Source organism: Sylvia atricapilla, chromosome 7 (genome assembly GCF_009819655.1).
Source record: "Sylvia atricapilla isolate bSylAtr1 chromosome 7, bSylAtr1.pri, whole genome shotgun sequence".
Classification (NCBI taxonomy): domain Eukaryota; kingdom Metazoa; phylum Chordata; class Aves; order Passeriformes; family Sylviidae; genus Sylvia; species Sylvia atricapilla.
Window position 1 is genome coordinate 33,655,220 of NC_089146.1, and position 27,511 is coordinate 33,682,730.

General features: G+C 36.9%; 1 protein-coding gene across 1 annotated transcript in view; it reads right to left on the reverse strand.

Annotated features, from left to right (window-relative positions):
* Positions 1-27,511, reverse strand: part of LRP1B (LDL receptor related protein 1B) — a 271,488-nt gene that overhangs the window by 180,036 nt on the left and 63,941 nt on the right. Inside the window, exons 11-20 of the mRNA XM_066323173.1 lie at positions 26,294-26,419; positions 24,439-24,555; positions 21,091-21,171; positions 19,653-19,820; positions 17,777-17,959; positions 11,078-11,278; positions 9,406-9,651; positions 3,485-3,682; positions 2,525-2,729; positions 48-212 (exon numbers count right to left, since the gene is read on the reverse strand). Of these exons, the coding sequence (XP_066179270.1) occupies positions 48-212; positions 2,525-2,729; positions 3,485-3,682; positions 9,406-9,651; positions 11,078-11,278; positions 17,777-17,959; positions 19,653-19,820; positions 21,091-21,171; positions 24,439-24,555; positions 26,294-26,419 (1,690 nt within the window). The remainder of the gene's footprint in view (positions 1-47; positions 213-2,524; positions 2,730-3,484; positions 3,683-9,405; positions 9,652-11,077; positions 11,279-17,776; positions 17,960-19,652; positions 19,821-21,090; positions 21,172-24,438; positions 24,556-26,293; positions 26,420-27,511) is intronic.

Below are 27,511 nucleotides of genomic sequence, written 5' to 3' on the forward strand. Positions count from 1 at the left end.
GGAATGAGGATTGCTCAGTACCCACGAGGATGCTGTGACCACTTTACCTGGCATCTGTCCACACGATCCTCTTCTCAAAGTGATCCACAGTGAGGCCGTTGGGCCAGGCTCCAGTGTCCATGTCCTTGTAGATGATCTTCCTCTCTGCCCCACTCATGGATGCGGACTCAATGCGAGGGAAATTTGCATCCCAGTCTGTCCAAAACAGAATTCTGGTGAGAGGAAAAGGAAAAGAAAGGGGGATAGAAGAAAATATTAAAGCATGAAGAAAAATCTGAAGTGGTTTATGAGGCAATAGTTGGCAAAAAGGTTCAACCATTGACATGCTTTAAATGAAAGGATTAAACATAGATAAATTTGGGTCCCTATATAAATTCCTTAGGGTAACATGGAGGTAATATTTCATTTTTTGTATTAGAGATATCATGAAAATAAAGAATTTTATTTAAAAGAAACTGTAGGGGTTTAATAGCATTCCCTTTTCCATGTCCATTTATACAGTGGCAGCTTGCCTTCTCTTCCCTCTATAATTAGAAACCCAGCTCATTAAAAGAAATTATAATGAGAGCCTTTGAAAGCAATCCACAGATAAGAAGGATGGAGAGGGGAGAATGGGAAGAAAGGTGATTTGAGGTGGCAGGGATCAAGGAACAGGCTAAACAAGAGATTTTCAGCTACTCTTAAGAGTGTTCTAATGAAGAGTCCTGGATTTTGGTATGTCATTAATGAATTTTATACAGATTACACTTGCTAAGAAAACTTCAAAGACAGGCTTTATTGTTGTCTCTCTCTCAGTTTTGTACAATCTTGAATGTTTTTCTAATAAGGAGAATTTTCATTGTTACAACCAAAGAAGTGCCTTGTTAAATAACAGAAGCAGCATTACCAAGAAGACAGAAATAAATTCCAACTGTTCTTTGATTACTGCATTTTCAACAACACACAGACTTATTAAAGGGAAATTATACTTTTGATAGGAAAACTTGTGGTTAGCTGTAAAGAGCTGATTGCCAAGAGCCAGACTGCAGCAAAACTTCTGACCAGCCTTTGTATTCCCCACTAAAAGACCTTCAGCCTTAACTGCCAGGGAGGTTCACGGGATGAGCCCACTGGTGGGTTTGTGCAGCCTGGGCCAGGGATGTGTTTATCTCCAGATGTGCATTCCACACACATCTGCACCTGCGGGGACTGAGCACACCTGCTCAGCCCCAGTGCAGCTTTGCCTGCACTGGGATAAGGATTTGTGCTCCCCAAACACAACCCTTTTCCCTGAATCACCTGTGTTTACTCATATTCATCTGTGAAAGGATCGAGGAGCTATTCCTGTCTACGTTGAAAGATTTTATTTCTCTTTCCTGACTTCTAACATAACGTAGCATCAATTGCTCCTAGCTCTTCAAAAGGCAGATTAAGCCTTCAGTTTCAAGAAGAGTGGTGATTTTATTTTTTTTTTTTCCTCCCAACCATTTAATTTGAACAACATCTCTGCCAATTTTTCTGCCCACAGGATGCCTCTTTTTAAAGATCTTTATAGATAAGCGATGCACACTGTAAATAAGGTTTCTAACATCTCAGTTGAGGGCACAAAAGCCTTAATCATTAAAGCACATACATTCTAATTCACAATTTAGGTCCCAGAATTTGGGACCTTTATCAATCTTTATTTTTATGTTCACAGCTTTGCTTCTGAGAGAAATATTCAGTGAAGACACAGGACAGACCATAGAAAATTCCTAAAATAATTAAATATCATCACTTTGAAAACAGGTCAGTTGTGATATTATTGGCCACATTTAATTTGTGGTTGGTGGCTTGTCGCTTTTGTTGTGTTTTTCTGAATGTTTTTGTTTGTTTGGGTTTTTTTCCCCCTCTCTGAAAGAGCAATAATTTTGGGAAGAGAATTGAGCTATTGAATATACATAATATTCTGGTTTAGAGCATACCCCTAATGAATAGGTAGAAAAAATACTGACAGGAGCTGGCAAGCAATATCTCCACTTTAGAAATGAAAACCAAAAAAAGAAAAAAAAACAAAACAAAAACAAAAACACCAACCAAAAAAACCCCAACAAACAAACAAACAACCAGATCAACAAAACCGAAAAACCAACCAACCAAACAAAAATAACTACAAAATGCCAAAACAAAAAACCAAAAAACTGGTCTCTAAGTGAGAAGAATCACCTAAATCTGTCCATTAACCACACAGAAATGTTAGACCAAATGCTAGTTATCAGTCACATTGAAAAAAAAAAATTAAATGAAGAAACAACATGGCAAAGTAAGTTATTTGCCAACAAAAAGATCCCTGTATCTCCTGACTTACAAGTTTTTAATCCATTTCACTTAGGAAAAACACACTAATAATGGACACTTTATCATTCACATTACACTTTCAAGAACTATCAAAGATCAATTGAAATTATAACTCACAGCAAAAAAAGGAAATTAAACAAATATCATAATTAAACATCTTTAAAATATTTTGCAACAGGCAAAAAAATAAAATATTATTTATAATTACCCATATCTGGGATCCAAAGCAATGGCCCTGGGATGCTCCATGGCTCCAGCTATTAATGTTGTCCTCAAAGTGCCATCGAGTTTTGCCACTTCAATTTGATCCAAATTGCTGTCAATCCAGTAAATGTTTCCTGCTATCCAATCTACTGTCAGACCTTCAGGAGTGGCCAGGCCATGTTGCACCACAACCTCAATGGCACTAACACCTTAAAGAGTAAGGAAAAAAGAATAAGAAAGAAGAAGAAGAAAGGAAAAAAAAAAAAAAAAACCCAACAATAAAAAAAAGGGGAAAAAAAAAAAAAAAAAAAAAAAAAAAGGAAGAGGAAGAGGAGAAGAGATTCTTGAAGAACTAATGTAGAGACTGGTAGAGTGAAGATGGACACACAAGTTTATCAGAGGTTCTTGCAGTGAATTCTGGATTATTTGGGGTTTGCCTTTTAGAGGATAGCACTGGAACATACATTTCAACAAAAAGCATTTTATAGAAACCCTTTTGTATATATTATGAGATTATATTGAGTTATAGGCCATCATTATGTCAGCAGAGCCAAGAAAAAAGTCTTTCTGGACACTATAAAAGTTTGGAGCAGAATGTTTCACCCAGTGAGAGGAGATAATTATATCAGACATCTGATAAACTCCTATACTTTTTTAATAAAGTAAAGATAAACTTTTAAAAAAGAAGAAATAAATCAATATTGGACTCATTGGACCAGGAAGAAAGGCCAATTCTTTGCATTTGTGATTTTCTTCCCCCCAGACCATACAGCAAAAGGAAACTTTGGTAACTATTTTCTCCTGGCTGGAAATGAAGTCCAGCCTTGATATACCCCTTTTCAAAGGCAGAATGCCACCATAAATTGTGTTTCTGTGAATGGCAGCTCAGTTACAGTTGATCAGATCCAACACCCTGTAACTTCAGGTGTTCTTGCTGTTAAGAAAATAAAGATTCAGTCCTTACCTCCAGTATCAGAGAGTTTGCCTCTGTAAATTTTGTCCTCCACCACGTCTGTCCAGTACAGTAAACTCTGACTGAAATGAAAATCCAGGGCTATTGTATTTCTTAAACCAGGAACTAGGAGGCTGTAGTCACGCTTGTGAAGATCAATTTTTCTGATCTCGTGTCGAATAGAAAAAATGATGAAAGCCTCAAATGGATCTGGAAGACGAGGATTAAACATTTCAAAGGAATAATAAAAAAAGATATTGCTACAAATTGATATAAATGACAAGTGGAAGGTGAACAACAGAATACTTTATCAGGAGAAAGAGATGATTAAAACAATTCATCTTTTGATAAGGAGTCTTTCAATTACTTTTTTAGTCTAACAGACTTCTTAATTCTCCCTTCTAGCATTATCTTTGATCCCAACTAGAGATATTAGACATTAAATTTTGGAATATCAGACTCAACAGTTGAACTGTATTTTGTAGCTCTAGCACAGTGAGTCTGTAATTACAGCTTTAAAAAGTCACATTATCAAATTTAAAATCTGCTTCTCAAAAGGTTCAGAAAAATGAAACCATTAAAATACAGATTGCTTCAAAGGCCAATCAGCTGAAACATTTACTAATACATAAAGTACCTTTTGAATATACAGTGTACCTTGTGTTTTCAATTGGAGCACTTAAAAAACCCCTCATGCTAAACTAAAAAGCAAAAAAATGAACATTTTGTGTGCTTAGTGATACATGGCAACACAAATCCAGCTACCAACGACTTCCTCCTTCCATTGTTACTGAATTAATGCCACATGATTTGTGCCAGTGAGTTGATACCAAAGTGCATAAACACGATCAGCATTGGTCAACCATCCCCTGAAACTGATTTTTTTTATTATAGTTCTTACATAGATTAGGAAATGTTTTTCAAGCAAGTAGCTGTGTTAATAAAACAAACAAGACAAAAAATTGGATTCTATAAACTGTTGAGTCCACTCAGTGTGTCCACTTTGATATTTTTTCACAGCAATCATTTTCTGTGGGGAAGTAGTTGTTCCCCCCCAAAAAACCCTGAGCTCCTTCTCCTAGAGTGAAACACAGATTATACTGGGAGGTTTGCTTTCCACACAATAAAGTTATTTATGTAAAAGATTATTGGCAGTTTAGGGCAATATTCCTGCTTCTCAAGGTTCCTGAGAGTTCTGAAAATACCCAATTTATCTCTTGAAAATTTCACTGTTCACTCCCTCCTGCAGCTCCTCTTCTCCTGACACTCACTGCACACACACACACAATTATCTGGGATGTTTTAGGCCAGTCAGAAGAGTTGTGTTTCTGCTCTTCGAGCTCTTGTTCTCAATATTCTCAACTTCTTCTCAACTTGTTCAAGTTGGCTTGAACTTTCCAAATGACCCTTCTTGCTTGTTAAAGCAATGATTGACTTTCTGCAAAGCAAATTTTCCAAAGCTTTGCAGTGGTTAAATAATTCAGTGCAGAACAGGATCGCTGGCATTAGCAGTTGTTTCACAAGCACCAGTTATCTGAACTTGAGACACATTTAATGGTACTTCCAAATTCTGATCAATTGGCAGCTATTATTCAGGAGGCTAATGAACTATGGGGTTTTTTGGCAACAAGACCTCAAGCCATAATCCTCACCAGCAGCATTTTTTTTTTGTAGTTCTCAGTAATTAACAACACATATGGAGAAAAGAAAAACCTAATAAACGTGTGCTATGTTGGATTTGGTTTTTTCAAAGTAGAAGAAGTACAGTTTAAGATAAATAACCTGGGGTGCAAATTATCTTCATGAAAAGGATTAAAGTTCAATGAGATCTTGACAGGATTTACAATTGAAATGAAAACAAGACCTTAGGTTTGGCTGACAACAGCCTGCAACACTGTGTCCCTCTCTGAACACAGCTCTTGGAGGGTGTGAATCTATACAGAAATACAAGAGGAAATGAGCAGGTGTTCCAAGAGGTCTGGAAATTGTGGCCTGCAAGGGAGGAGAAGGAACAATCTGGAACTGCTTAGTCTAAAAAAATGGAATAAGATGATGAGAGTAAAATTCCCTTAAGAAATAAAAGGCTTATGAAAAAAGGGAGAAAAATCCTGTTTTCTGTATAAATAACAAGTAGGGCAAGGATTAAAGGCTTAAACTGGACCAAGAAGACTCAGAAAGACCAGAAAAACAAAAATCTTCTGGAGAGTGAGTCAACAAAACATTTCACCCCTGGGAAACTTGCAGTTTAGCACTGAAGGAGTCCTGAAGGTCTTGGAAAGGAGATAAAGAGCAGCAGTATTAGCTAGGCTTTGATCTCCCTTCCAACGTGATCATTCAATGGCTCTATAAAATCAGCTTCCTTACAGCAAATTGGAATTTTCAGGCTCAATCAAAAAAAATTTTTTTGAAATTATGTTTTCATCACCCAATAAACTCAAAATTTGATATTATTTTCCTGATGCTTTTTTAGAAAATGAGAGCAAATTATTTTTTTATTCTGCAAACTGATTAAAAGCACTTCTATGAAGTCTATAAGCAATGTAATTGTTATTGGCTACATTCTTTAGAACTTTCAGGAAAATGAACTGTTAGGAATTCATTAGAGAAAGTGCAGAAATGCATGATTTTTCTGATTTCATAAATGTCTCAAACATTTTTCCATAAAGGTTAGTGCATAAAATATATGAGGCAAACAAAGTATTAACTACATGAAAAGCAATAAAAAAACTCCCCTCTGATAGAAGAAAACAGCCTAAACAATGCCATCACAAAAGATTCCACAAAGAATAATGCCTCACATTTTCCAGTGGGTAAATTTAAAATTCTTCCTTAGGAAAAATTCTAAACTGAACCTAATTGTTTGATTGAAGTTTGCTATGGCAACAGCAGCACAGCAAACAATCCACAGTGTGCTTTTACAAAAATTACCTCAAAGAAAAACAATAACTTCATAAAGATTCTGAACAAAACCTTCATTAAAAGTTTGACACAGCTCAGAGAGGATTGTGCTATTCCCCTCTCCATTTTAGTGTTGAGAGATACCTGGAAATGATAGCAAAATTGAGTTTCAAACTAGCCAAGACAAATCAAACAGAGAGACAACTCTTTAAAAATAAATAAATAAGATAAATAATAATAATATATATGTATGTGCAGTGATATAACAATTTCCACTGCTTAGAAAAGGATGACAGGCTGAAAGGTTGAAGGCAAACATGAAATTTAAATATCTTTTAAAAACAGTATCTTTCTTTTTTCCCCCCGAATGCTTATTACCATTTAAAAGAGCAAGTGCAATAATTCAGCAAACTTATTTTGAAATGTGTTCCAAGAGAAACCAGGAACACAAGTATGGAAATATATAATTTGTATTGAATTTCTATCTGAATAATGGAGCTCTGTAACACACTCTTAGCTCAATCAATACAAATTTAAATCGAAAGGAAACATTTAATGTCTGGGAAATCAGCATCTAACAATGCCAGAACAGCAACAAGCAAACGAGATGAAAACAAGAGACATGGAAAGTGAAGAAACTCTGAAAGAGAAAAAAGACAACATATAAAACCTTCAAGAAATGAAGATAACATAAGTAGAAATGAGATACAGCAGACAAAACTAAACAAGGCTTTGAAAAGGAAACAAGAAAGAGCTAAAAGCTTGAATTGAACAGTTCTCTATCTACTTATTATTCTGTAACTCATTATATTTCTCTGTCATTAGATTCCTCTGACAAACACATTTTTTGATACTGAAATGCAATCAGGAAAAAAAAAGTCAGAATCACATAATTCCTGCATTTTCAGCACTCATATTCCCATTCTAATGGGCTCACAAACAAATGTCTTACCATATTCTGAAAATGTGTTGCATACTAACTCTACATGTTATTGCTGTGTACTTGTGAAATGTTTCTTATACACAGAAAAATCCTATTTCAGATAGAAGAAAAAAAAAGGCTAAAGGCCAGCATTCTCATTTTCTTCTGAGTAATTTATTTTTTCTTCTGGAAAACAGATTATAAGTTACTATTCTAATAGAACAGACACCTACTCCTGGTTCAAGGCACCTTAAATCACCATGGCTGTTCTAAGAATTACTCCATAACAACTGAAATCATTGAAATGGTAGTTTGGCATTTGGGGGACAGCTTATCTTCATAAGGTCACTTTGAACTTTATTTGGAATAGTATTATAGAAAAGTTTTTTCTTCATTCTAAGTTCATTCAGGATCTCACGCCCAGAGACTTAAATGATGGGGACATTTTGAGTCTCACAGATTCACAAAAGAAACCAAAATTGTTCTCACTTTTCTAAAATGCCCTTCACACAGTCAACAACTGATGTCTCAGGGGATCTGTCCTGCAGAGAACTTCCCAAGCCTTTTGAATTAAATAAACTGAACAGGGCCAAGATGATCTGTGCCTCTAAAAGCACAGGCCATATTTAATATGGAATAATCCTGTCATGGCTTTGATGGCATTAGGGTAGTATCATTACAGTTTGTAAAGAAAGGTATCATTTTTCTTTATATCAGCAGACTTCACTGGTCTCAGACCATATATTTAGTATTACATTCTTTGAAAAAAATCTGGAGAAATCAATTTGTAACTTCAGATTCTCACCAACATCAGTAAACACTAAGCAGAAATATCTCATGGGCTTAAGAAACCTGAGAAACTGTAGTCTCACTTTTCTTTCTTTATTGCACAAGTGAGGATATTTCATTTGTTTTCCCCATTTAGTTTCCAAACATTGGTCATTTCTACTTGATTTGGTTTAAAGTTTGTTTCAAGCTTTCCTCATATGAGTTGCTAATACTTTCTTAAATTATTTTAATCCTCTCATTTCTCTAACCCAGTAAGAATGCACTTTTTCCAGTTACTGGAAGCGTCCATAATGTAGGAAATCAGATTGATCAAAAATCACTGAGAATCAGACCAAAGCAGTGACATAAAGCAAGAACTTTAACAGCAATCACTGCAGAGTAAGAATAAATAAAGTATATCCTAATCATATTTCCCGATTTGTGAAATATTCAAATAAGCAAAAGACAATGTGAAAGATATTTCTGTTCAGAGTTGTAAAAACTCTATGAAAGAATAGAGATAATATAGAATAAAATTATCAAAGAATTCTAAATCAAAGAAAACTGAATTATGGAAATCTAGAAAGCAAACTCAATACTTCAAGTTCCAACCAGGAAGGTAAAGGTGTGATAACAGTTCATATTGCACATTTATGTTTCTGTTTTACACACAACACTGCACCTGAAAAACACACCCCTAACACAGTTTCCAAATGATGCATCAGTACTTATTAACAGTGAACAACGAGGGGATTACATTCCCCTCTCCTGTTTTGGCTCATGTTGATTTTCACCTTGATTAGTGAGCTGAGCAGGCTCTTATTGCTGTCAAAAAACAAGTGCCAGAATGCCTCAGGGGAAAAAACAGCTTGAATATTGAATGCTAACAGGCAGCATATAATTGCACATTCAAAATTAACCTTCTGAACCCTCAGCCATTAGTGATCAATATAATGATTGACCCATTTCTTAAAAATACATAATAAATCCCTATATAGAGTGCAAAATTGTGTGTATATATAGGTATAGGCATATTAACTGTCCATGAAAAACTGTATAAAGCTTCAAACAATTTCAGAATTATACCATATTAACATTCCTAGAAACACCTAGTATTAACATTCTTAGGTTAGCAACAGCCCGAGATTTCAATACCCCTTTGTACATCAAGAACAGGGACAGTTTTAATGAGCCCTCAGATAACAATCAACCCCACGTTTGGACAATCCCATGAATTTCTTATGCTGGAGAAAAAAACCCCACAAAACTCAAAGAAGCTCTCAGTAAATGGCCATCACAGCCATTAACATCCTGAATACTGAACATGAACCAAATTTCAACTTACCAGTGCTAACACAGCTCTCTCCATCCTTACTGAGCTTCCAGCCTTCGTAACATGAGCACTTGACAGTGTTTTTATGCTGTTCACAAACTTGGCTGCACTTCAGGTGCCTGGTGCAGTAATCCATAATCTCACAAGTTTTGTTGTCAGCAGTAAGATTGAATCCTGCAGGGCAGGAGCACACAATCCTTCCTCCAGGAACCACAGAGCACTGATGGCTACATCCACCATTGTTTAGTGAACATTCATCTGAAATAACATGGAAAAACAGTAATTAAGGGCTGCAAAAGCTGTCAGTTATCTTGTATATACTAAAGTCAATTCAAACACCTACAAAGGCCACCAAGATTGGCAAAAAAAGAAATAAATTCTGAAACAGATTTCTATATTTGTTTTTTAAATTATCTGATGTGCAACCATTCATCTGGTAGCTTTACTGCAACCCTTCAAGATTTTAGCAAAGCTTCATATCCAAGTGGTGATCCTCAGTGATTGTCACTGTTCAACACCTTTGTCAGGGACATGGACAGTGGGATTGAGGCACCTTCAGCACATTTCTGATGAGACAGAGATGTCCAAGGGATGCAGCAAGGAAAAGATGCCACCTGCCAGGCATGGAAAGTGGGGCCTGTGCAAACAACTTGAAGTTCAAAAAGCCAAATCCCAGGACCTGCACTGAGTCAAGGCAATCACAAGCACAAACAGGCTGGGAAAATAATGGATTGAAAGCAGCCCTGAGGAGGAGGAAGTGGTGGTGGTAGTGGACAAGAAAATCAACATGACCTGGAAATGGGAACTTGCAGCCCAGAAAACCAAAAGTGTCCTGAGCAGCACCGAATAAATCTGGACCTCAAAAGAAGGAGATTCTTCCCCTCTGTTCTTGTGAGACCCCACCTGAAGGGCTGAATCCAGCTTTGGGGCCCCCATCAATGAGGAGGATGGGGACATTTTGGAGCAAGTGCAGGGAAAGCCACAAAACCCCTCTGAGGGCTGGAGCAGTTCTCCTCTGTACACAGGCTGAGAGCTGGGGGTGTTCACCTGGAGACGAGAAGGCTCCAGGGAGACCTCAGAGCCCCCGGGGCTCCGAGAGAGCTGGAGAGGGACTTTGGACAAGGGCCTGCAGTGACAGGACAAGGAGTGGCTTCAAATTGACAGAAGACAGGTTAGATTTGACCTTGGGAAGACAATTTTGACTTTGAGGGTGCTGAGGCCCTGGTCCTGAGGTTGCCCACAGAAGCTGTGGCTGCCCCATCCATGGAAGTGCCCAAGGCCAGGCTGAAAGGGGCTTGGAGGAACCTGGTCTAACAGAAGTGTCCCTGCCTAAGCAGGAGGTTGGAATGAGATGACCTTTCAGGTGCCTTCCAGGCCCAACCATTCTATGGTATTAACTCAAGCTCTTGTGTTTGGAGCTGAAGTGCTTTCCTACACATTGATGCCCTTTAAACTGTTCACCTCCAGGAAAGTTTTGAGGGGTTTGAAAATGAAAGACTCGTCTCCTTTGCCTTATTTGAAAAAACTAAACCCTCAAGCATAAACTCAGCACGATTTTAACGAAACAAAGATCCTCACATAGGCTTTAGTGCCAAGATTTCAGTACAAGGAGCTTTTTCTCAACAGGAGGCATGGCAACAGACAGTGTCATGAGCAATCAGAAAAAGGTGTCTGAAAGAAGTACCACAAAGATCGCCTTCATCAGATCCATCAGGACAATCTCTTCTCCCATTGCAGAGCTTCTCAGGCTGTAGGCAGATGGAGGTATCATTAGCACAAGGGTATTTTGGTGGTCCACACAAATAGCCCTCGCAATTATCCTCATCAGACTGATCCTCACAATCAATATCGCCATCACATAGCCACGCTTTGCTAATGCATCTCCCTTGGAGAAAAGAGACAATAAACACAGGAAATCAGACTGGAAGCAAACTTTAGGAGGACAAAAAAAAAAAACCTTCAAAGCAATATACAGATTTTTTTTTATTATTATTCTTTTCTATTAATATGTCTTTCCTCTTTGATGAGCAGAAAGAAACCAACTTGCATTTATACTCTCAAGCATCATCCACAGCACTTTAGAGTCTAATTTTCCAAACAACACCAATCCTACTTATTTGCATGCTGACAAAACTGCATACAGGCATCACAGAATCTCAAAATCTGATGAATACACCAAATAATACTAAAATTTTCTAATTACTTTTAATTTCTGCTTTTTTTCATCTCTCTTCTTTTATCTTCTACTGCAACAGCCCTCCACAGGAGCAATGTTGCAATAGATGACTTTTAATTAGCATGGGTTTGCAAAACAAAAATCTTTCTAGGAAGTAGACACAACCCATTCCCCATGATGTCAGATAAATGATCAACTTTCAGGCAAAATAACTCCAGCAGATGAAATTTTTAAATGACTTCAGTTTTGTCAAACCAGGGTTCAGATCATGCCTCAAAAGGGGAAAAAGGAATTTGTGATGACCATCAATGTTTAGAGATGCAAGAAAGCCTCTTGATTAGAAAAAGAGTTTTAATCTTTAAAATCTTGCAGGTATTAAATTAGAACCAACAAAAGCAGGGATTTTAATGGAAAGTGCCAAGACTGTGAATGCTGACACTTACAGGTGTGTGTGCTCCTGTCCCAACCTATTTTTCTACTTGCTTCCTACAGCCAAGAGGGTTTAGCTGTAAATTTTGATAACACCGAGACTGAACAGAAATGTCACACACTTTATTTTCCAATTAAGAGAGAACAGATAGAATCAGGTAACGAAGCTGCTCTAGAAAATTTTGGGGGGTTTCTTCCATGAATTAATTATGCAGAGAAAATCAATTAGAATGGGAAGGGAAATCCCAGGCAAGTTTAGTTCCACTGACAACAGTTCTGGTGGATGCCCAGGCACTGACTGAGACTCCCAAGTTCAAACCTGCTCAGCATGAACCTGCACAACTTTCTGCCCACCCCTCCCAGCTTCTGCAACACCAGATTCCAATTTTAAACGACATCTTTGTTGAAGATTGGTTTAATGCATTTGGTTTGACATTTTAGTCTTCTTTCGTCGCAAAAAATGCTGATGTCCTCACAGAAAGTCAAGGGGATAAAAGACAGTGAAACAAGAACACTGCATAAAACAGCTTGATTCTGCAGCACTCATGAGGAAAATGTGAGACTGTTTTCACTTTTGGTGAAGAAAAGCAAGAAGTGAAACTTCAGGATCATGCTACACTGAATATGAGGTTTAAACAACAGAATATCATTTTGCCAGTGCAAAATCAGCTTGAAAACAAACAGGGAGGGGTGGCAATTAGAATGAAAATCTTCCACCATTTTCTTCAGTGGCCAAAATCTCAAATATCCCATGCCAAAAAGACAGAAACAAAATTGTATTCATGATATGTATGGTGTTTATCATTACATGGAATCACAAGTGTTTCAAAAAAGTGTCCCTATTCTTTATTATTTTGAATGATCATTGATTTTATATATTACTATAACACAGCAGTAGAATGCAAGCTAATGGAAAATACCAACATCAACCAAACCAACCATAACCCAAAATAAATTGAAGTTGCTTCCAGTAGTGCTCCTAATCTGTTATTTTAATCTTTTATGCATTCAAATGTTTACAGAGAAAATCAGTTTCCCTGCTTTTCTTGTACCTTAGTGAAGATATGTTTAATACTGAAAGACTCATCTTTCATTATGATAGATATGACAAGTTCTTAAGTAGAATATACTTTCAAGGAATTAATCTTTGCCAAGATTCTAAAGAGATGGACTTAATGAAATATTATGACTGTCTTGAAATCATTACTTAAAATTCACTGAAGTATTTTTCCTTTATTGCCCCTTAGTGAAATGCACACTTCTGGTTTCCAGGAACCTCTTCAGTAAAATTCCATCATAAATTAATTGCCTCAATAGCTTTTCCATTGCTCTTTTGTGTAACACAGTGAGACAGAAGGCCTGAGCAGCAACTTCGTGGGAAAGCCTGATCCAAATGTTTCTCCAACGTTTTTTATTTCCTACAAATATTATCAACAGAATTAACTATTTATACACCCTTTGAGTCTTTGTCAGGAAACTGAACCCAGGAGGTTTTTCAACAGATTCCATCTTCAACCACAGGAAAACTGCTTTGGTGGGGCATTAATTGCAGTTTCCTCTAGCTAATTCTTACTGCCTTAAACTGTAATGCAGCACCTTCCTAAACTACAGAATGGACTCAGTCTTGATCCCATCAACATTACAGAATGTTCAAACCTGACACATTTAACAAAATGCTGTGATGGTAAATGATCTCTCTTGCCCTGTAGAGCACACTTAGAATGTGGGACTTAGAATGAATCACATAGTTTCAAAAATGCGGCAATTTCCTAATTTAAAGATTTTAGTAGAAAGCATTTGTTTTCAAATGACTCCTGGGTAAGACACGAGAAAAAGAACAACAACCACCACCAAACAAACAAACAACCAACAACAAAAAAATCCCATGAGGCCTAAAGAAGAAAGCTGTTACCACAGACGAAAATGTTACCATCAACTAAGGATAAAAATACTTGCAATTTCCTCATCACATTTCTGAAAAACCTTTCCTTCCCAGCCTTCCTCAGCACCAGCTTTTCTGGTCTCAAATCTAATCTGGACTCTGACAATCCTCATCCAGACAGCACCAGTGCTGCTGTTGTTATATTCTTCCAGCATCACTCTGATCAGCACCCACTGATTTGATTTTCTCTATGTACACTCTCTATTTTCCATTCCAAATCAATGCAACTTCTTTCCTCAAAATCTTTTTTCCTCCCTCTAATATATTATTACATGTAAGGAAAAGTAAAAAAAAAAAAAAAAAAAAAAAAAAGAAAGTATAAAAAAATAGTCCACAGAGAAACATCAAAAATGGTAGGACACCATCAACTGCTGCTTGAAGAAATAAAAAGAACAGTAAGAATGGCAAATAAATGTTACAGCTCAAATGTACTGCTTACTAAACTGAAGTATTCATGGCTCTTTTGCATTTTTCTTCACAGAAGTACTTTATTATGATCATTAGAGTAATTAGATGACATTTTAAGTGAGACTGCACAGATTCTGCTCTTGGTGTAGGACTACTGACTGAAAAGGAGGGAGCCGGAATAAAAAGGATAAATTTATGTGGTACATAAAATTGAGGTGAAGTACATGTCTTTAATAATTTTTTGAGGACAGAATCAGAATTTAAAATAGAAAGTTGTATCTTGATACAATTTAAATTAGTCTTGTCTCATTTAAAAGAAGCCTAATCTAATTTAAAAGCAGAAAATAATTGGCTAGCAGCAGCCCAAGGGTAGTCAATCTCAATCAGGTAATGATTGCTTCCAACATCCTACTGCTGTGCAATCTCTAGTATATTTTTCATCACACATCACTACAAACAAACATGGGATGGTTTTGAAAAAAAAAAATTTAAAAAAAAAAAAAAAAAAAAAAAAAAAATCAGGAAAGCAGTTCTGAAGTCTGGTAGCTCAAGTACCCCGCAGCATTTTGGCTGATTTTGGATACAGCAGCTCAAGGACTGCCCAGGTTGGACAGTGAGAACAGCAAAAATAATAAAGGTGTAAATACATAAAACAGAAATGGAAAACAGGCAAGGGATGAAAAAAAAGTATTTATTTATTCAGCAAATAATGGTTAGGGACCTGTATGGCAGAAGTCATTCAATATCCAAAGGAATCAGATGAGTTTTTAGGAATAAAATGTCCAACTACTAGAGGCAGATGACACAAGGCCATCTATATAAGTTTTATATAAAACTCTCAGTCAGAGATTCTTAACTGAATATTGGAAAAGGAGCTGGGTACGATGGGTTCTTGAGATCACCATCCCTGTAAGCAGAAAAATCCCTTTTGGCTGAATGCTGACAAATTCTGCCTTTGTAGCTTGGCACTCATGCCTGTGGCATTGTGAGACATTAACCAAAGCCACAAAAGCCACAGTAAGGAAAGACCCTGCAGCTACTATTTAAGGACACGAAATGAAAAGAAATAAGCAAAAAAAAAAAAAAATGGGCAGTACCATCTCACTATTGCTCCTCTCACCAGCTGCCATTTCCCTCCCCAAGTTCTGGCTGTTTCAGCTCCCTCCATACACATGTTCCTGCACAGAGCCATCACATCCTGTATCAAATATCACCCCCAGCATTCGATTAATTGTCTCTGAGGGGACAATTAGCCAGTGCCTCCTCGATGGAAACAGCTGCCATAAATGTGCAAGCCAGGCACCATTATTTCTTTAGAATCATGCACAGAGAAAATTGCATTTCTTCTGAAACGTTCCAGTAACTCTTTCTCATAAAGCCATTATTACTCCTTTGTCCAAACCACACATGGAACAAATGGAAAAGCAGCTAAACAAAAATTTGCCTTTGCTTTTTTTCCGCTACAGTGCATTACTACAGTGCATTACTACAGGCCTCCTCCAGAACTTTGCTCTTCCCAGGAGAAAGGAATATTGCAAAAGAGAAAATGATGACTGTCATAATTGGTTGCTCCAGTGATATTTCCACACAACAAACATGCACGATCGCATTTTCTTTATAATCAAAGCCATACATTCTTGAATTTGGAAAAATTTTGATGAAAATTTTTGGGTTTGCTGTATTCCTGTGTGGCAGCCAGAAAAGTCACCTTTCACCCTGTGAACTGAGACAGTGGCCTCCTTTAATGTGACCACAAACATAGGGAAGTACATAATGAGGGAATGCAGCTTGGACTGTGGACTTTGAAATTAATTTCTAGTTCTCTGTTGAAAAGGCAATTCATTCAGACAATGATGCTGAATTTAAATCCTTGCTATGCCCTATTATTATGGCAGCTGTATTTGGAAAATCTCAGCTTACCACCAGAAGGGGCTTTCCAGGCTCTATCTAAAATCATTCAGGACAAGAACAAAACCAAAGCCTAGCCTAAGAAGCAAACCTTTCTGAAAGAAATAAAGCCCAATAACTAAAATCTGCCCTTCACCTTGTATTCCACACTGCCTCTAACCTATCTCTCTGCTTTCTCTTAACTAAAGCAGTAATATCTTGTCTCATTAGCTTTTCTAAAGCAGATGATGAAAATAAACCTCCTCTATTGAGATTTATTCACCTTTCTTGCCTCTAGTAATTGTGCTTTGGTCTCTTGGACTGGTGTTAACTTTTCCTCACTTAGGCACTAGGAAATACACCTGCTCCTGATTGATAGAAACCCTGGCCCAGGTAATAATCAATCCGTTTCAGGAAAAAGACCACACGTGAATAATCCATTTTTACTTATAAAATGAGTTTCATTTAACAGCTATTTATTCTACACATCTTTAGGGAAATAGTAAGAATGCAAGAGGAAATGTTGGGGTTTTTTTGACACAATTTAGTATTCCATATTTCATTTTCAAGGCATCATGATTTTTATAATTTTAAACTCCAAGAACAAGCAAGATACTTTTGGACAGAGATCACACAAGTCCTCTGACAATTTTTTCATGCTTCTGTGTAACACAGACATTAGAACAGCTTCTCCCTTCCTTCAATATTTGTAGTTGTCCAGTGGCAACAACACTTCTTATAGCCTTCACTGAATATCGTTGTGACAGTTATTTTAGCCCTAATATCACAAAAAGTTTTGATAGAAATGACAAAAAATATTAATACTCTGCTGATACATATTAATTTCTTCCATAACTGGACTTTCTCTTTAAAAAAAGGTTCCATCTAAACACCATTGTTTATATCGTTGCATATCCTCGTGCAATGATTGGCACATTCTTTTCACACCTTTTAGTGAATTATACTTAAAGAAAAGAAAAAGGTTTTAAACACAACCCAGGAATGAATTTTTCTTCCAATACTACACATAAAATTTCCAGTGCTGTAGTTGTAATTCTTCAAAGTATTCAAGGTACTTTTGACCATTTTATTCAACTTACTTCTAGGGCAAAAAAGGGGAAATGGAAGAAAATACCTGAACTTTGGAGTACTGTTATACGCTTTATTAAAGTATTTGGTGGGAAGGACAGTCATAGAGAGTGGTTTCAGCTTTAAGTAGTCTCAAAACTCATCAATTTCACATTGTAAATACAGAATAGATACATCTATATTTATTATTAACAAATATAGATATATTTATTTTTATTGAAAATTAAATATATTATAATTTATATTTCTATTCTAAATCAGAAAACAGGGTATGTAAATCAACATTATTTTCAGGAATCAGTACAATATTCAGGTAAGAATACAATGAGTAACCTCACTTAATTAGTATAAAGCATTAAAAGCATTCGTTAAAGAGTAGATACGTGATCAAACAACACAAACTCATGCAGACACACACAAAGTGAGAGGAAAATGCACCTGCAAGCCCCTACCTGTGCTCCTGCAGGAGAACTTTGTTTTCTCATCACACACTCGCAGAGTTCCATTGCAGCCCTTCTCATCGCTGCCATCCTCACAGTCCTTCTCTCCATCGCAGCGCCACACCTCAGGAACGCAGTTCCCATCAGGACTGCACTGGAATTCCCGCCCACTGCACCTTCCAGGAGAGGGAGTTTCTTAGGAAAATAAGAATTACATTGAAGTATTTGCTTGTGTGAGGTTTTTTTTTTTTTTTTCCATTCCAAGTCTACGCTGACTTAGAATCCTCTTCCTAACCCATGCCAAAATCAGAGCCCTCAGGCATAACACTCAAAATGCCCTATTCCATCCTAGAACTCATCACACCAACACAAGCTTGAGACAAACGTTTCCTTATCCTCCTCACTCCCTTCACTCTCCTTCCACCACATGTTAAACACTGATTTTTATTTCCTTTTTTGCATGTCTGTCAGACAGGAAGGAGTTTGGAGGTACAAAGAGGACCAAGGCTGATGAGGTTTCCCTGGTGCTTCATAAACCCTGTGCTTAATCCTCAAGCTGGTTTCCCTCATCTTCCCCTTTTTCCCAATAAGGTCCAAAAGCCTGAAAGGTCTCACCTGAGCTCTGGCAAGGCCCCCACAGAGCCAGGTTTGTGCTGTTACAGCACTGGCAGAGCAGCTGGAGCTGCTCCAAACTCCACGGCAAAGGAGCTTCACTCAGTGCAGCCCTGGCATCAGCGCTGACTGCTTCAAACAATAATTACTGGGAGATTTTAATTATTCATCACGTACATAACTCCCTAAGCATTTTCTAGCTTATGGCCTTTTCAATTTTATTCTTGCTTTTCTTTTCCCAAACTATTACAACTGTATTTCTATTATTTAATAGCATACTAACGACAATAACATGAACTTTAAAGTAATATCATAGTTATACTTTCCTGCTTGGACCAAAAAGCATTATTTGAATCAAGTCTTATAGCACTGTTTATAAATACATTTTATTTTATTTAACATTGCTTTGTTGGCTTTTTCCTTACATAATCTGTATTCTTGTGTTCTATCATAAAAGGTTAGAGCAAGGCTTTCAGTTTAAAAATGGAAATGAAGAGGGCTAAAAGTGGGTTGTTCAGTTCCAGACTAATCATTTTGATAGATAAAAATTATTTCTGTGAATATATAAAATAAAGGACTTCACTCATGCTGACATTCTGATACTTCATGTATTTATATGAGGTATCCAGCTAGATTTAGAATGTAATGTTATGAAGAGGGACCAATAACATTGGGTAAAATTACTTCATTGTAGAAAAAAACATTAGGAGAAAAATATGAAAGATATTCCCTCATTCTGATCTGATGGTTTTTTATCCGTTGCCATAAGAATCCTTCCTTTGTCTCCCTACTCAAATAAATACAATATATGGCATTTAAATAAGCCTGTAGTCTGTTAAAATGCTTCTATTTAAAAAACTCCCTCAAACTCAAAGACTTGCATCACACAAAAATGAGAGTATTACTGTTCCACTGCATGAAAAAAACAGAAAATATCAATAATAACTTAAAGAATGCTTCTTACTGTCTCTTCACCTAGACATCTCTGCAATAAGACAAACACCACATCAAGCATAATTCACTGAAGTAAAACCATAAAACTTATCTCACTGTAATACCCATTTTGTTTTCAAACACATTCCTCATGATACACTTCTGTGTTATCACATTGCACTTGACATATTTCCCATTCCAGCCTTTACCAAGGTTAAAAGCATCTTCTCTTTTTCCATTGGCTGAAGGTCAGGTATTTATAACAAACAAACATGAACTCTTGTATTTATAATTATTAAAAACATGGAAGAAAAAAAAAAAGAAAAAAAGAATAAAACCTAACCTTCCCTGGTGCAGTTTGTTTTGGTTTCATCACTGAAATCTCCGCAGTCATTGTCACCATCACAGGCCCAGTGGCCTGGGATACATCTGCCATTCTGACACCTGAACTGGTCGGCAGAGCACGAGTGAACGCAGCCCAGCTCATCGCTGCCGTCCCCACAGTCGTCATCTGAAAATTTTAATATTTCAAAACGTTTTAAAATATAGGATATCGGAATGAAATACATTAGAAGGGAAAATCATCTTGAAAAAGGCAAGAGAGGAAAAAAAATCCAGTAAATAAAGTAGTGTTTTCTGCCCACAGGCATCGAATTATTTCTAATGCACGTAATACCTTAAATCCCATTTACCAACAGCACTCAAGTCTGTAATTTTGGATCGTCTAACCCCTAACTCAGTTATTCAATCAGAGACACCAGCAAGCATGAGAAGCCTGTAAATTTTCTTATTTTTTTTTTAGCTGTGTGTAACTGCACAGGCTTTCAAACACCGTCACCTTACTCTCTGTGAAAACCTAAGATAGTTAATCACAGACATGGACAGCTTCATATAAACCAAAATGAAAACCTGATGAATTTCTTTTCAATAGTATTAAACTTTTGTTTCTGTGTATTTACAACAGTGCAAAGTGAAGAAAGCACATCAATAATCGTGGACTGCAGTTTCTCATTACTCTAATGCTGTACTCATTACAACAGTCTTAAGGCAATTCCTGTAATTTGATCGTGGTCATCAAGGGAGGAAGGAGATAAATATGTTAGGTACACGCTAAAGAGTTTCCACGCACAGAAATTCATCAGCACACTGTGATAATTTCGGGAATTTGTCCATTTACAGCTAAAAATTCCTGTCAGATAAATAAAATTATAGAAACACCAAATGCTTTGGACCAACCCAATGTTATTAGGACTGGAGCAACATCACTCCCACAGCAAAACCTCCAAGAAGAGATTCATTTTAACATTCAAATATGTACTCTTGCAGCCAAAAGAACTAAATACATTGTAAAGTCTTGCTGGTCTTCACTCTTCAGGGATGCTATTAATTTACCTGAACTTGTCCACAAAAAAACCAAAAAATAAGATATATTGGTCACTGAAGCCATGTTGTTTTCTAAGAACAGAAAATAATTTCATAAGCAATAGCTTTGCTTTCCTTCTTTTTTCCTTTTTGGCTTTTATTTATTTTTTTTTTTAAGCAATGAATCACAATAATTCATTCTACATAATATACTATTTGTACTTATTACAATATTGCTTATCTGAACCTTCAGTGTTGCTGATTTCTAGGTCAGGTCAGTAATTTAAAAATGCTTTATTTATCTTCTGACCACTTACAAGCCAAACTGACCATAGGAGTCTCAGAAAAAAAGAACATCAAAGCAATATTTATGGGATATCCCTCATATTCATTTCACATACAGAGGACTCAATACTTGCCTGAATCACAGAGCCATTTGCTGCTAATGCATCTCCCATTTCTGCAGATAAACTGAGTTAGTGGCTCACACGTTGGGAATTCTGTGAAAGTGTTCAAAAAGAAATAAAATCTGTTTAACATAACATCCTCTGCAGTAATATTCTGCCACCCTCCTATATGCATAAATTACACAAGTGGGTTGTAGGAAACATTTGCACCTTCCTGCAAAATCTGGAGTAGAGAAAAGCGTGAGACTCCAAAAAGAAAAGATAAAATAGCTTTAATCTGTTAATACCATCCAAACCCTACTTTTCATCAACATGGGCCATGAAATTCATTACTCTGTGACAAATGTCCTCGTTATTCCCATCAGGAATAATGATGGCTGGTTTTCCCACTAGCCATGCCAATATTTAAGGCACCATACCTTGATTACTGATACAAACTCTATTTCCCATGTGCTTATTTACAAAGGGGTTCTCCAATTGCAGCAGCAGTGCCAGTAAGAGACAGGAAATGGAGCACTATAAAATGGGAAGGTTAAGGACCAAGCTAAAGAACAGCCAAGAAATAAAGTTACTTTACACTGGCATAATAAAATCCAAAATTAAATTGCCAGCCTGCACAAGCAATTCCTCCCAGCATTCCAGTAAAGCAGTAGAAATCTGAGACAATATCATTCACAAAATATCATCTGTATTCAACACAGATATTTGTTTCTATAATTATTGAATACATTTCTGCATAGAGTAACTTAAATAGAGATTTTTTTCAGACTTTTTTTTCTTCTAAAGTCAATGACATAGGTAGATGTGTGCATTTATTATTAACTTGCTAAACACGCTAGAAAATACTGAAGAGTTTTTCCATTTTTTTTTTTAAACATGTCACATAAATATAACACTTTCTTAGGACGAGAACAGAAATCACTTTGTTTTTACTGAAGCTCACAAAGTTTTGTCCTCAAAAAAGTCACGCTGATGAAGCACTAAGTCAAACCAGCTATGTATAATAACAGATTGAAAAAACACAAATTTTAATTTCAAAATTAAACAGAGAACACCAAGAACTTAATTGAACAGTGGTAATTATCCTGCTTCAAAATAGAAAAGGGTGGGAAGAAAAGCTACCATTGATGACAACACTTCGTTGTTACTTCTAGAAAGTTCTTTTGTTTGGTTGGTTTTGGGTTTTGTTTGTTTGCTTGTTTTGGGTTGGTTGGTTGAGGGGTTTTGGTGTTTTGATTTTTTGGGTTGGTTTTTTTTGTTGGGTTTTTTTGATTTTTTTTTTTATTTGTTTTTGTTGGGGTATTTTTTGTTTTTGTTTTTTTTGTTTGTTTGTTTGTTTGTTGGGGGGGTTGTTGTTGTGGTGGTGGGTTGTTTTGTTTTTTTTGGTTTTTTTTTTTTGGTTTTGTTTTTTTTTTTTTGGTTAAAAACCATTATCATGACACAAAAAAACTGTTCTGACAAAAAAAAAGGAAGCGTGCCACTGCAGTAGCGCTTAGCCACACTATATGCCCCATGTGCCTCAAGCAAAGCTGAAAACAACTTTTAATTTCACTTTTTCAAATAAATTTTCCACAAATCTGCAATTTTCCTCTTTTCCATACATAAATGCTTCCATGACTTAAGTTTCTTTATGTTCACCCGTACAAAGGGGCAGAAAGTGATTAAAATGAATCCTGATTACCCTCACCACCCCCAGCAGCAGCCAGCTCAGGATTCCCAGCCCACCACAGCCTCTCCAAAAATGTTTTGAGGCGTCTCCAGAGTTTGCCCAGAGCACCTCCAGAGCTTTCACCATTAGGCACTGATCCTGCTCACATCCTAGAGGACACCCAGCACATCCCCTCATTGTCCCTATGGCCCTTCCCTGCCTCAGAGAAAAGAGATGCACATCCTGCATCCACACCAGCCCTGTCCTCACTGCCCTGCACACACAGACATGAAGAAAGGTGACTTTGAGCTCCCAGTGAAGTCTCTCCACAGAGCAGACCCCAATCTCATTTCTCTCTTATGTCCATAATTATGGATACAAGAATTCTAAACTGATTCACAGAAGGAAATACCTCCCACTGAACAGAACACATAAGTAAATGCCATTAGCGTGCCCATTAGTGATCAAATCATAGGGCAGGATGAAAAATGACATATTTAACATATATGCCCAGCCACACTGTTTGAGGGTAACAAAACAAGATGCTAAAACGAGAAACATGTCAAGTTTGGCTACACAAAACAACAGCCAGTGACATAAATCCTGATTAAAAGATCTGAAGAAATATTCCAAGTCAGCTGAGAGGATGCTGAACAAAGCTCATGGGAAGGATTTTCAAAGGTGCCAGTAATCTCTGTGTGCTGCTGATGTGCCTGAGAGCATGAGGCAGAGAAGCTGTTCTAACACTCAGAGTCAATGCTGTGCCATTAAACACAGAGTTAGAACTTCAGAGACTGCAAAATACAAGTCCCCTGGTCCCTCATCCTACCTCTGTACACAACTGAACTGATTCGATTTGAAGCAAGGCAATTAGAAATCTACCTTAATAATATTATTATTTTTATTCACGAAAAGACTTCATTTTTTGCCCCATCCCTGCAAGTGTTCAATGCCAGTTTGGATGGAGCTCTGGTCTAAGCTCTAACCGCCGCTTATGGCAGGCGGTTGGAAAAAAAGGTCTTTAAAGTTCTTTCCAGCCCAAACCACCCTGTGATTCTACACTGCAATACATCATGTTCTGTGATTCTGCATCTGCAGACAGCTCACTGACCCTCGAGCTCTCAGACTCACAGCAGTTACCAGTGCCCTGCAAAACAAATGATTATTAAAAGCCTTAATTGTTTGGAAGCAGCTGATTAGAGAGAGCACACCCCTCTCTGCAGTATCTCAGCACAGCAGCAGTCAGCACAGCTGCTGATACTCTCTCATGATAGAACCAAGAATTTTTTATTTTTTTCTCAAAAATACAAGATCAAATATACTTCTGTTGAGGTTTGAAACAGGCTGATTTTATTGACATCTAGAATATGCTGAGAGGGCCCGTGTGGAGAGGTATGTGGCAGAGATAAAGAATAATTTTTGAGGGTGATGCCATTTGATAATGAGCTGCAAATTAAAAAAAAATCTTGATTGATCTGCATATTTGGTATTGTAGTTAGAAACTCATTAAATAGAAAATGCTGCATTTGCTTTGGCTTTATTTATCAACCAAATAAATTCTAGTTGCCATTTCAGAAATAGTATTGCCATTTCAGAAATAGTATTATCATTTCAGCTGACATGAAAAGAGATCCCTATATATTTTATACATTACAGAAGACTTTTACTTGCCCCCCACCACCAAAAAAAAAAAAAAAGAAAAATCTACTTACCACAGGATGTCATTTCATCAGTGCCATCTCCACAGTCATCCTCCCTGTCACACAGCCATGACGTTGGGATACACCGTCCATTCCCACAAGAAAACTGATTAACCTGACAAGTTCTTGCTGTCAAGACAAAACACTCCAAAAATACCAGGGAAATGGACTGGACCCCTTAGGTCTCTTGGTGGCTGTCTGATTTTAGAAGCTGCAGGGCTGGAGGGCACCTCCTGTCATTCTGCACTTTCCCCTGTGCTAACTCAACATCATTCACCTCCTTTGATTTCAGAGAAAACTGAGGTCATCTGCAGGGCTGTGTTCTACCTCTGCTGTGGGGAGTTCTTAGTGGCCTCTTCCTCATGAAAGAGCATAAAATTCTAGACATAGCAGTGCAAAACTAGGTGATAAGAGAATTAATATGTACTAAAGCTCAAAGTAAACAATAATCAGGGCATAAAAATGCCCCACCAGTTGGAATATTAACAACCTGTATTCCACACCATGAACAATGATCTTGTGAATTTTGTATTTACACATGAAAATGGGAATTAGACTGTGTGTGATGTGCCTGGCCTCACTGTTCTTAGAATCTTTGCCCTGGCAAACACTTAATCCATTAAAGGAATCAATGCAGGTATTTCTCCTGAAGAAATAAGGATCACTAAAAGAATTTGTGTCATGTAGCTACAGCAATTACTTTGAAAGCAGATGAATAGTAAAATATCACTAAAAACCTAACATAGAAAACTGTCATTTCATATAATTTTGTTTATTTAAAATCTGAACCCATAACAATGCAGGTGATAGCAGCACTGGTTTTGATTCCAAATTTAAGCTTTTAGAATTCATCTAGTTGTTATTCTAGATTTAAAAAATGGCTGATATGTCAAAAACACCAGTGACTGAAAGAGTACTGATTCATTTTTTTTTTTCAACTACCATTTTCCCTTTTCTTCAGAGAAGTAGCCCAAAACGCAAAAGAGAAATATAAGTTTAAAATATTTCAAAGGAGTAATTTTTTAAACATTAACTGTGTTTGCCACTGCAGGAATAAATGTAAAAACAAGAATACAAAATTTGATCCATTGCCAGCTGACGCAGGGTTAAAAAAAAAAAAAAAGATCTTCAAATTAGACTCTCACCCTACAAGTCAACAGTTGGATATCAAAGAATATCAAGGCAGTAAGACAACAGGGAATATTTTAATACACAACGTGTGTTGTCTTGCACTGCACTTCAGTTCAAAACACTCATCAGCTCATTGATGGCTGGCATGTTGCGTATTTGAGATTTAATGCTTGTTTAGAGTAGTCTGACAACAAGCACTGAACATCACTTCCACACAGGCAAATTGGGAATTCCATGATTTACTACAGTGGAATCAGTAAACAATCCTCATCTTGCTATTTGCTCAAAAACCCACTCTCCAGTTAATAACTCAGAAATGAAAAGAATTTCGAGGCACCGAGTGGAAACCGGATAACTAATTATGCATAAACTAAATCAGCATAAAATAAAATTTACTGGTGACATGGCACCCATCACAGCATGTTAATAAACAAAGTTCTAGCTGCCAAAAAAGATTTGTACCTCAAAGTTTGTACCTGAGCATTGCTTTGACAGTCGACTCATAGAAGAGATTAAGAGCTGAATAACTTTGGAAAGCACAGCCAAGCACATGGATTAAGTAAAATACAATTTGCATTCCAGCCTTGGCGGCTTCAAAATCTGAATTCATTTAAAACATCAATAATCAGATTACAAGTAGCAGCCTGGCTCATTTCAGTTCAGTTCAAATCAGTCCTGAACCAGTCATGGAACCGAAACTAGAGAACCTGTTTGCACAACCAAGTAAAATTTTTACCTGCACAAGTTTTATTTGACTCGTCCTCGTTATTACCACAATCATTAGCTCCATCACAAAGCCACCTCTTGGGAATGCAGCGATTATTTTGGCACTTAAACTGATCATCAGGACAGCTATGATTGACTGTGGAGAAAGAAGAGAGAGGGTCTTTTTCCTAAGAGAATAAACTAAGAAAAAAAGCTGTGAAATCTGTAAAAAGAACACATTAAATGCTGTTCCCTAGTCATGCAGTTACTGTGGTTATCCTGTATGTATAACTACCATGACACAAAGATTGTTCAGCAAACCAGTCAATTATCCACATTGCAGTATTTCAAACATAAATTAAATAATATCTGCTAAAGATGCCATCATGGAGATCCTGTTCTACCAGGTGATAAAAGGTAGCAGCATTTTATAGTGCTGCTTCCTTAAAGAAACGTGTTCTTGATCACATTTGGGCAGTGTGATGAGGTTTGCAGACTAAAGTGCATATTAAACAAAGGAAAACACTGAAGGGAACAGATGCAAGCTGCTAAGTGCAGATCCAAAATATGATACCAGAGTGAGCAGGGATTTGGGCAGGTCATAAAATGCTTCTAAAATGAGGCACATTACTGTCAATGGCCACATATAGATCTGCTGTTTACTCACCATGAAATTGTAGGTGTCTAAAAGTGAAATATGCAACACAGTGTAAAACTAACAAAAAAAAAAAAAAAAAAAAAAAAAAAAAAAAAAAAAAAAAAAAAAAAAAAAAAAAAATCTGGCGTTCAGGAATGAACAAGGTATCTCTCAAACAGGTTTTTGCTGGCTACAAATTCTCAGAGAAAGGATGAAGCTGAATGCACAGAAATTATGTAAATACTATTGGGCTGCTCCTGCAACTGTAGTAAGTGTTTATGTTCTGCTTCTTTCACACTAGTAACATCTATTATTAGATGAACATCTATTATTAGCAGACCTTGCTCATCTGAATCTAGATAAGAACAGTAAACTGCACACGGCTTCAAACGCTGGGTTAAAAATAATCTCCAGCTATTTTTCACCTACTCAGCCATCCACAGACTCTTTTTTAAAGTTTAACATACATCTGGAAACAAAGGGTATTTAAAATGAAAGGATGTCTTGCAGGCTTATCCTTGACATTTCAGCAGCTTTTATCTTTGACCTTTCTGCCTGTTCTTGCAATTGAAGACGACACGGAGCGAGGGTGATATCAATAGCACATGAACC